The sequence below is a fragment of the Perca flavescens genome, chromosome 14 (assembly GCF_004354835.1).
Source record: "Perca flavescens isolate YP-PL-M2 chromosome 14, PFLA_1.0, whole genome shotgun sequence".
In the NCBI taxonomy this organism is placed as follows: domain Eukaryota; kingdom Metazoa; phylum Chordata; class Actinopteri; order Perciformes; family Percidae; genus Perca; species Perca flavescens.
The window spans coordinates 11,494,346-11,505,532 of NC_041344.1; the positions used below are offsets into that span (position 1 = coordinate 11,494,346).

The 11,187-nt window shown below is 39.0% G+C and overlaps 2 protein-coding genes across 2 annotated transcripts; one reads left to right on the forward strand and one right to left on the reverse strand.

The window, feature by feature from the left end:
* Positions 1-1,142: 1,142 nt before the first annotated feature.
* stpg1 (sperm-tail PG-rich repeat containing 1) lies at positions 1,143-3,608 on the reverse strand. The gene is made up of 6 exons (XM_028596849.1): positions 3,585-3,608; positions 3,289-3,468; positions 3,084-3,192; positions 2,805-2,973; positions 2,529-2,719; positions 1,143-1,297 (listed from the first exon to the last, which is right to left on the reverse strand). The coding sequence occupies exons 1-6, from the start codon at positions 3,606-3,608 to the stop codon at positions 1,224-1,226; spliced, it is 747 nt and encodes a 248-aa protein (XP_028452650.1). The 3' UTR covers positions 1,143-1,223.
* Positions 3,609-4,314: 706 nt separating this feature from the next.
* meaf6 (MYST/Esa1-associated factor 6) lies at positions 4,315-8,362 on the forward strand. Its single transcript, XM_028598199.1, has 7 exons — positions 4,315-4,548; positions 5,176-5,291; positions 5,615-5,702; positions 5,802-5,847; positions 5,965-6,157; positions 7,256-7,289; positions 7,692-8,362. The coding sequence occupies exons 1-7, from the start codon at positions 4,459-4,461 to the stop codon at positions 7,704-7,706; spliced, it is 582 nt and encodes a 193-aa protein (XP_028454000.1). The 5' UTR covers positions 4,315-4,458; the 3' UTR covers positions 7,707-8,362.
* Positions 8,363-11,187: the final 2,825 nt, after the last annotated feature.

Sequence of the window (11,187 nt, forward strand, 5' to 3'; positions counted from 1 at the left end):
AGCAAACCTGTTGCTTATTTACACATACAGCAGTTACATATAAACATTTGGAGTCGTGTTTCTGGCTACCTGATGCATGCAAGTTCAACATTCCCTCTCTTTTAGCTCTGTTTTTGGTCTTTTTAGCTCCTGAGGGAAATATCTCACTCTTTAGCTGCTAAATGCACCACTACCACAAAGAAAGTGGAAGGTGATGGACATCCGGTAGAATTTCCAGCGGCACCTGAACAACCCCGGAAATGAAATGCTCGTCGATATAGACTAACTAGTCGCTAACAGCCGATGAGACAAAAAAAAAAGAAAAGAAACGCTATGATAGCAGGGACAGTGAACCAAAACAGTGAAGTTGTGGGCCAGACAGCTAAATGAGCTGAAACTCACTATAAAGCTCCCTAAAGCGGAGGGGAGCTGCAGATTCAGGTGATAGTTATCTGCAGGTTCATCAATGCGAGCGGCCCCTTTTTACATTGTCACACTGTTTTCACATTGTCATCCGATACATTGTTATGATGAAAATATGAATAATAGCTGCTTTAAATATGAGAGTGGTATCAATCAAGTCTAGGCCAGGAAGCAAACAATCATATTTCCCAAAATGTCAAACTTTGGAAAAGTGACATATAGCCACTGTTCCCACAATAAAAACGTCTGATAAAGGCTGATGACTGATGTGTCCATTTGTCTTTTGGGTTAACACTAGCCCTGCCTCATACCCAGTCAGTCACATTGCTCACATACAGACACACTCCACCCCTCTGTCCGCCCTCCAGCAGTTGGCACAGTGCTGTCTTCTCAAGCTCTCAGCTGTTACTGTGGCGTACCACTGACTGGACCAGCAGCTGTCGGGGACTGCAGCAACACTTTATCTATATCATCTCTAGATTAGAGCATCAGGAAATCAAGGTGAGGATAAAACATATGGCTTAAGTGTTTTTGGCATTCCCTTTCATCTCCACTATGGATAAATACAGTAGGGTTCATCTTCCAAAATACCTCTTACATCTCATTGGCCCATTTAAATTTAGAAATAGAGAGTACATAGTTGCAAAAAACGTAACGTTCAGCTTTTATTCTCTCAATCAAATACTGATCTATAAAATCATAGATACAGGAACCTATGTATATTTAAAACAGAGACCACATACCTTGCATAGAAGCAATTTTTATTAGTATGTGTGTGTAAAATAATGTTCATATCTGCAGTGCCGGTTTCCTTGAAAGTTTCATACAGGAAGCCAGACTCTGGAGTCGTTGTAAAAGAAGGATTGTTTAGGCGAAATGTGTGGATCATAGAAACCTGGAAAGAAGGAAAGGAGGTTGAACTTAATGCTTTCACACTAACAATTTTTTGACACAACTGAAATAATCAAATCAAGACTACATGCATGTCTTTCTCCTATAGCCAGAGAAAGTAATGTCAGGCAAATGATCAACCTGAGCTACACCCACAGAAAAAGAATTGTGAATGAAATTCCAAAAGTCCAGGAGGGGCATTCCCTGTTTAAATAAGTCACTCCAGGTAAAAAAGAAAATGCTTTTTTTTTTTTTGTGCTACTTGTGTTAATCTATTTCTCTGGGTCACTTATTGGCTTAAAATATGAATGTATTGCACATTTTCTTTTTTAAGATAAGCACGGCTATGTGGTGTAACAGACAGCAAATGTGGGCTTAGCACATCATCATAACCGATAAATAACACAGGTTAAAGTACAACAAAACTTTACCTCAGTCAACCCTCGCCAACCTTTCTGATTTTATAGATGTCAAGGGTCAAGACCCTTGTATGTAAATTATTTACAAGAGCATCATAACCAATACACATACAAAGGCAAACACTTAAATTTTTCCAGCCTCTTCCCAGACTTTATAAACGCAACAATACTTAATGTGTACATGCTTGTTTGATAGCCATATAACAACAAAGACTAATTACAACTAAGCCTGATAGCTAATTTTGCTCAGAAGGAATGAGACTATTGATGTAGATAAGCAGAAGGGAGACTGATGGGTGAAAGGAAGAATACTGGCAGCTTCTAGGAGTTACTTTATGGTGAAATGTCATTAAATTTTGATGTGCACCTACTTTTACTTACCCTGCCTCATTTACATATCCTTAAGTCAGCAGGTTTCCTACGTTCTCACACTCAATTTCAACAGCTCCCAGAGTAGGGATGCAAATGTAATGCAAACCTATCCCAATGTATTTATTTAAAGATGTACAAATTAGCATGTGAATATAATGAGCAAATTAGTGCGTGAAAATTATGGCATTTCACACCACAACCACCTCACTGCAGAAGTCAGTATCTTGTGTTTAAGTGTGAATTTGTGTATAAAATGATTAGTCTAAAGGAAACCCTTTCTCTTGAGAGATAACCTGGTGTTTATAAGGTCATCACATCACCTGTTTTGTTTAGTTGTGCACAGAAATAAGAAAATACATACATACCAACAACCAAAATGTCCTGTAAAATGCATGTATTTAAAAATAAAAAAGTATGTTGGATTAGTTTTTTTTTAGGAATTACCTGGACCTGGCCTCAAGTCCGCTCGTGGGTTTTGGGGTATCCTTTCAGTTCTGGATGCAAACGCAGCAGTGGGCATGGGACGCTTAGACAGGCCGGTATAATCCCCTATGTCATACTGCCCAGGGCCTGGCAAGGGAGGATCCTTAGGGACAATCAAAGGAGGCGCTGATATTGCCAAATAATATCCCCTCCTTGAAACACAGTTAATAGAATTTACATTTTTAGACAAAAATTTAGATGCATAACCAAAGCGATAAATATTGTGTGTTTACTCACGGCAGGACGGTCCTCTTCACCGGAGCAGGGGTCTGATGGGGACTGTAGGCTCCTGGGCCTGGTACATGGTTGTTCATCAGAGGAGGGATTCTCTGGGTTTTTGATTTGAAGGGGGACAAGACTGCCTTGGAGCTGTGCTGGACTAAGTGGCTGGTCACCTCATAGTGGCCTTTAACAAATGTATGATGTAAGATGTAAAACTAAGATGCATACAATTAAGAGAAAAAAAAGATGGATGAAATAATGCATGCAGAAGTTAGAGGAAAAAGAGGTAATTACATGGTGATGGCCCATTTTTGTTTAGGTAAAAAGCATCGCGTCCAGTTTTTGACAGGAAAGTTGATGTACCAACAACTGTGGAGAAGCTTTCTCTACTAACACAACTGACCTTTCCATGCAGAAGACACAAACAGCTGAACATTAACTACAAGATGCACAACAAAGTCTTTAAAAAGCAACTTGCATAATTTACATACATACATACATCATATTGATTTGGGGCTGGAGTTTTGTGCTTTGGGCCATCCAGCTGCACAGCCACAGGCAACCTGAACACCCTGGAGACACCAATGTTGAAGTTATTCTTGTCTATGAAGGAGCTCTGCAGGTTGTATGCATTTGGTCCTGGGATGCCTCTCTGTGGGTTAGTAGAAGCCCTGGCAGTCTATTGGAGAGGATGATATGACAAATAATACTCCTGCTTGTGTTTTTACAATTTTTTTGTGTATTCACAGGCAATCAGCAGAATATAAAAGGGCCCTGTTTTCATGTTATCTTTACTTTGTGTGGGAATTTGATAGTCATGTTGGAATACTTAACAGTTAAATGAATAACAGATTGAATAAAATATGAGATAAGATTTCAAATAAGTAGGCCTTTTTTTAACATGACCTCATATAATCTGTATAATCCTATGTTCCTGGCTGTGATAGCCCTGCTCAGCATGCACCTGAAATCAGTGTAGGCTACTTGATTTAGGGGACCTGACCTTGGATGCAACAAAGCCTGTGGTGCCTTTCTTTGAGAAGGAAGGATTTTTACTTCAGCACTGGAAATAAAGCCATAGGTGCCTGGTCCTGGATTTTCATTCTGAAACAAAACACATTATGTTTATATTGAACTGGGTTTTTTTAGCTGATACTTTATAGTAATAGTTCGGAGAGTCCCATACCAGACAGACTTGTGAAGGGAATCTCCTAGCTTGAGATGAAAAACCTCTCTTTTCTTTATTTGTTATCACCACTCTTTGGTATTGTGTTGGTATTGAAGTTGAAACGGTGTAAGACGGAATCCTATCTGCTTTCAAATCAAAATAATAACAATATTATAGTTATTAACTAAAAAATGAAATAAAGTTTTCACATAGACTCACTTTTATTCAGTCCTCGGTACATGTTGCCCATGGTTCAGTTGGTTAACACGAAGAAAGTCAGAAAATATGAAGCCATATTAAAACCATTTAAAATAACACAGATCGTGTCGCTATGGCGCATGGCTGTATTGCTATGGTGACGTAAAAACAGAGCGGAACGGTGGTTGGACCTGACGTCCTGTTGTGGTCCTTCGGCGCCATCTCTCGGTAACATCGCCGTCCATCAGGCGCTTTATACCAACCCGCCTCTGTTTTGTTTCTAGCCAGATAGCTCCATCCATCATGGCGATGCATGCGAAGGCGACTCCACCACAGATCCCGGACACCCGCCGGGAGCTCGCCGAACTGGTGAAGAGGAAACAAGAACTCGCTGTGAGTCCGCGTTACCACAATTTTGTCAAAGTTGATAGCGGCACTGGTTGTGTTGTGCTATGTAGAAATACAGCTAACTAACTTTAATCTCATCGTTTCCTAGCCGAGGCCTGGCTAAGTGCTAAGCTAATGGTAGCAGTTGCTAACGGTGGCTATCCATGGTTCACTCTAGTAAAGCTAGTAGCTCCTGCTACCTTGGCTAGCTAGCTTAGCTGCTGTTAGGACAATATTGTAGAGAGCGCAACATCTTCATTACTCCAGCTATCTCACGTCGACTCTTTTCGCAATGTTTAATTAAAACACTCAAGTATTGCTAGCTTCTCGACTACATTTTATTTCAAAAATATTACCCTTAATGCGCTCACAGGCAGGCATTGCTGCAGCGAATATGCTAACTAGCTAGCTAACATAAGCTACAATTTAGCCGCCGCCCGGTTGGCAGAGTTCTCGCGTTATGTTCTTTCTTCTTCATCCAGCTCACTGGTGCATTAACGCCACCTTCTGCTCCGGAGTGTTGATCAGACAATAGACTTACCTAACTCTCTTTAAAAAAAACAATAAAAAAACACAGTATCTAAACATTTCTCACAATGTGTTTAATTTTCCATCTATTTTTTTTAACCATAGGAGACACTAGTAAACTTGGAAAGACAAATATATGCTTTTGAAGGCAGCTACCTAGAAGACACCCAGATGTATGGCAACATCATCAGAGGATGGGACCGATACCTCACCAACCAAAAGTAAGCATCACACATTACTCTCGGGCTGTGTATAGAAGAGAAGAAAATAAGGGAAACATTAATTTGCAGGCAGGGAATTTTACAGCTATCACAAGAGCCACAATCAACTCAAAATAAACCAGCACAAGGCACATGTTTACTGAAAACAAGACTTTTTTTTTTTTTTTTGTTCTTAAGCTTTGCTATAAAATATGTAAGATAAGAAAATGGTTCAACACTGTCGAAGTGTCATGGAATTAATGAGCAGGTGCATGGTGGTAACTTTGTGCCATTCCACATGATCATGAGCTACTTACCTAACCGTATTTCTTTAATTTTAACAGGAACTCCAATAGTAAGACTGATAGAAGGAATAGGAAATTCAAGGAAGCAGAGCGTTTATTCAGCAAGTCATCTGTCACATCAGTTGCAGTAAGTCTCTCTCACTGTACTTTTTCACAAAGTGTATTAGTTTCTCATTTGCACCATGACAACTACTAATGCAGCTGCACTCCCTGTTTTGATTTACAGGCAGTATGTGCACTTGGTGGGATACCTGATCACATGAATGAAAAACGTGAGTGTTTTTTTTTTTTTTTTCTCAAGCCAAGCAGCGTTGGAAAATTTTCTCCGTCAGTCTGAGTACTTTCTGACACCGAGTTTGTGCTGTTGTTTGGGTTTTGGGTCCCACCAGGTGAGGCAGGTAGCGGCACAGAAAGTGACGCCTCTCCAGATCTCCAGAACCAAGAGAATGAGCCTAGCCAGGAGGACACAGAAGATGTGGACTCGACCCTGCAGGACCTAAAGCCTCAGAAAGCTGCCTCCTCCTCCTCCTCAGGCAGCCATCACGGGAGCCACAAGAAAAGGAAGAACAAAAACAGACACAGGTACATAATGAAGATGCATTGTGTCAGCTGTTTAATCGCTGCTTCTTTTTCCTTCTGATTGTGCTGATTGTAATCAACATCCAATTTCAGGATGTCTTGATTAAGAAGCTGAATCTATTGATAGCTGATTAGTATGTTTACATGCACCTCATACCTTTTTAAAAATCTTTTTGGGAACCTCTCATATTTTGTGGGATCTGACACACCGACTTAATAGCATGTAAACACACTGATTGTTTATTGGTAAGTTAAGTTTTGTTATTATAAGAGTCACTGTCGTTGGATTGGGTGAACAAACTGTTCTGACTCGTTTGTGAAGATGAATTGTTTACACTTGCGATATTTAATGTGGCTGTTTTTGTTTACCACCTATTTAATGTCAAAAATGTTTTCCTGATTGAGGTTCAATGTTCTAACCACATAGTAACACAGCAGGTGCTCCACCTAACACACTGTGACGGAGTGGTTCTCTCGCTCTGTAAAGTCCGGACTGCAGTATTATGTAGACGTAGGGCTTTAGACTCAGGTTGGTGAACTAACAGTTGCTGCTCTCTTCCTTCCCCTAATGCTGCCCCCAGTCCTTCTGCCATGTTTGATTATGACTTTGAGTAAGTCTGAATTTTACTTCCTGCTCCTGTGGTATTTACATCATGCCTGCTGTAAACCCCATCCTCAACTCTTCCACCGTTTCCCTTGCTCTCTGTCTGCTTCTGTTGACCTAGACTTTGAGTTCAAGCCTGCTAGTTATTCAGTCATACTGCATGTCCAACACTATCATTTGAATACATAGCAGCATCCAGCACTCTGATCTCTGATTAGATTTGCTTGCTTGTTGTATTTTCATATCTTTTTGACTCACGATTCATTTCAAGTGTGCTTTCCCCAACTCCAGCAATTAAATAAAACATTGCTGGAGTTGTCAGATGTTGGGCTGGCTTCAGATTTGTGCACAAACAAGAACAAACACATGGTCATTTAGTGTTCTTGTTGTGGGCTTCATGATACAGTAGTGGTACTGCTCCTTACCATAATTCCCATCAAAACCAGTTTTATGATCTTATTAGTATCTAATGTTTCCTTTCTTTGTTTTCGTTGCAGATTTGACATGAAGGTTAACAAGAAACCCAGAGCTGTAAGTTGAGTTATTTTTGTTTTATTTATCTAATAAAACTGTTATTTGGGCTGAAAGTTACAATTACTTACATTAGTGACTAAACATATTTAGTCATAACATATTTACTTATTTTCTCGATTAATCATTCTGTCTACAAAATGGCAGAAAATAATGAAAATGGTCATAAATTCCCACCGTCCAAAACCCAAATATATTGTTTACTATCATGTATTACAAATAAAAGCATTGAATCTCACACAAATATTTTGCATTTTTGCTAAACAAAAATGACTCAAAAGATTATGTAATAATTAAAATAGTTGCTGATTTAGTTTTCTAACGATGGATGAATCGACTTATCGTTGCAGCTTGTGATTGCTGTCTTTGCATTAATAATTGTTCTTATTCTTCGTCCTGCAGGACTATTCAACTTAACAAAGACCACTGGAACACCTGGACACACATGCGGAGGATACCTGTAGAGAAACATACGATTTTTTGGACTTTATGAACATTGTATGCCTTTTGTTTTTTCCCTCTCGGTTGTCATATTTCAGCCTGTACTGTATGTATTGCTTGAAACATTCCCCCCCGCCACCTACCTTTGGTCATGGTTAAGGTTTTGACCTACCAAGTATGTAGAAATATGGTGTTGCATGTTACTTTAGGCCTGATGAGGCCCACCTCCAGTAACGCACCATTTTGTATAGTGTTGAAAAAAAAATTGTATTTATTATGTAGTTAATTTCCCATTGTAAGAAAGCTATGCTTTTTTTCTCTTAGTGTCACATAATCGTATAACCCCTGAATACCCGGATTCTTTTATTACATGGTTTACACAGTTTTGGATAAAATAAAATACGTGAATATGTTTTGGTTGTTTCTTAAAAGTGCTTTGGGTCATCACAGCAGTTAGGCTTATTGGATGTTGTACAGCAGCTGATAGGTCACTGCTGGCTGCAATAATCAGCCTGAATCTTATTGTTTCTTGTGTCAATCACTGGCAGATGCATGCATGTGAAACTTTGTGAAATTATCCAATTGTTGGATGTTGTTCCCATGCCTCTATAAAGTTACATTATGAAATAGTTTTTAAGAGTCCAAATATTATCAGTGTTTACCTAACTAATATACAGAATAGCCAGCAAATTCTTTGCTGACAGTTTGTTTTATGAAAATAGTGACTAAAATAAACAGGCGCCTCACAGCACAAGCTGATGACAGCACTGTGTTATTTACAGTGTTTCCTGGGTTTTGTCAGTGGTAAACTTGAATATATAAATGCCCTTTTAACAAGTAGATGATTTAAGCACTTGAAAAGTTGTTTGTTTTATACTATTTGGTCAACAAATGTTTGTGAAAGTTGTGGCTTTTAACACGTTTTTAATCTACATGAGGTCAGCATGCAATTTCCCAATTTATCACTAGGCAGCGCCAAAACACATGCTTGACTATACTGTAAATAGTGACATGCACACACAGAGTTTGATACTTTACATATTTTTATTTATCCACTTGTTTGGGCTTTTAGCTGCAGTCAAGGTTGTTTGTACAAATTCCTACACAGTGAATTTTAATATTAAATGTATGTGACAATATTACGCATAAAAAATTTAATATAAGTAGTGTGTTACACTATCATTGAGCATCGACAATACAATATTGATAATAGCAAAATGTTACACAACAAAAAGATGTTATACAGTGTTCCCCTCAAAAGAAAAAAGGAACGAAAACACATGCATGAAACATTAAAAACAGAAATTAATACAATTAGGACTACTGTTGGTGAGGTAAAATATAAATCGTTTTTTAGGTAAAAGCAAGATTTTGAGAAGTATAAGCAACCACCAAACCAAATGAGAACAAAACAAGATACAGTATATATGACCCTGTTTGAGACTTCTGATCTTTTGATTGCATTGTAATAAAAACTGATGGAACTTAATATAAAATACTCCCAATCATATAGTCAATGGGAGGGGAATTTAAATATAATAGGGAAATGGTAAGGACATCCATCCATCCAAAGTCAAATATGCATTTACTATTTACTTTTAGCAATATCTTGAGACATTTTGGGAAATTCTCTTTTGCTTTATGCCACTAGTTAAAAAGATCAATACCATTCTCATATCTGTCAATAGCATATAAAGCTAGAGTCAGCAGGTTAGCATTAAGACGGGAAACAGCTAGCCTACCATAGTTCTCTCCAAAGAGGAATGCCAAGAAATATTCCAGCTAATAACTCCCCCGTGAAACCAAAACTTGTCATTTTGACATTTTGTGTATAAATTAAACAAATGTGTGAGCTTAAGAGATGCTGCTTGGTGGACAAAGTTTGCATAAAGTCTGGCTTGCTGTTTTCCCCTTGTGTTACATGCTGAGATAAGCTAACTGCTTGCTGGCTCTAGTTTCATACTTGACAGAGGAGAGTAGTATAAATATTCTCATCTACTCTCAGCAAGAAAGAAAATAAGCATATTTCCCAAAATGTGAAACTATTCTGATAAGGCTGTTTCTGATAAGCCATTGCTCTATCCTTCCTTTTTGGATCTCTGGGTTAAAAACATGCATTTAAAAGCTCCCGTAGAGTAACTTAAAACTTGAAAGACTTGAATCTTGCAGTGACTAGCACATTAGTCACAATTGGGGAGGGGGGCAGGATGATGGAGAGGCTGACTGGGAAGGGTCCATCCCTGGAATGCACTCCTTGGTTTCAGGCTGCATCCCAGAGTCACATTTCATCTGGTATGAATGACACAAATGATAAAAATGGTACTGCTCTAGCAGGCATTTGGCGTTATGACGGTTTCTTAGGCATATTGCAACATATATTGTATGCGCAGTAGCTCAGATGTAGATCATGTCAGCTAGCTAGCTCCATAGACAGTAAAAGAAAGGCTGTTTCTCCAACTTCGGTCAGTTACAAGGCAGGATTAGCTGGGAGACTTCTAAACGAGGGCGCACATGTAATTAGTTCTTTTGTAGATTATGGTGAACTTGTGTGTGTTGTAGCAGTTTGTATAGACATTCGTGATCCCCAGAGGATGAATCCAATGAATTTGGTGATCCCATAAACTGGGTAATCCTCTGACCCAGGGGGGTCTCTGTGTATTTTACACCTGGGTAACTATCCTACAGCAATTAAACCACATTTGAACAACCTCACCATGACACTAGGAGATAATGTGTGGAATAAAGGGGTTTAACACAAGGCTCAATACCTAGATAGTTTCAATACACTATTGCAGACACATGAATACACGGTGACTGAAGCAATCACTTTTACGCAGTAGCCGATGGCAGGATGCTGCATCATAATCAAGATGAATGTAATTACCAAAGAAACAAAAACAAACCCACAACAACCGGTCACATTTACGCATACGACGACCACAAAGCAATCAGAAACACAAATAACACAATCAGCGAGCAACAGGCTTCCCCACAAATTCCAGCCAAGTTGCTGGGGCTCGACAACACACATGCCACCACGCACACACAAGGGCACAGCGGCCACTGACGCTGCTCAAACCTCTAACACCTGCAGTAACTATCTGAAGCAAGCAGTAATAGCTAGTAAAATCATATTATTAAAATACAGAAAAATCCATCAAACTTACCAAAAGCTGCTAATCATTTGAAGAAAAAGTACGTCCACCTTTCTTTCATTAACTTTACATCTAAAACTCGAAGCCAACTTGAACTAACGTTACTGCTACAGTTATGTGATGCTAGCTAGTTTTGCTTCTCGGCCACCATACCATGCACCATACTAACTGGTCCGAAAAATGCCGAGGTAGTTGGCTCATGAGTTGGCTAGTTGAAACTTTTATATGTTGTCAGTACCTGACATATGTCAATGGATGTCAATGAGTAGAGGCGGCTTTGGCCTGTCAAAGAATACGCCCAA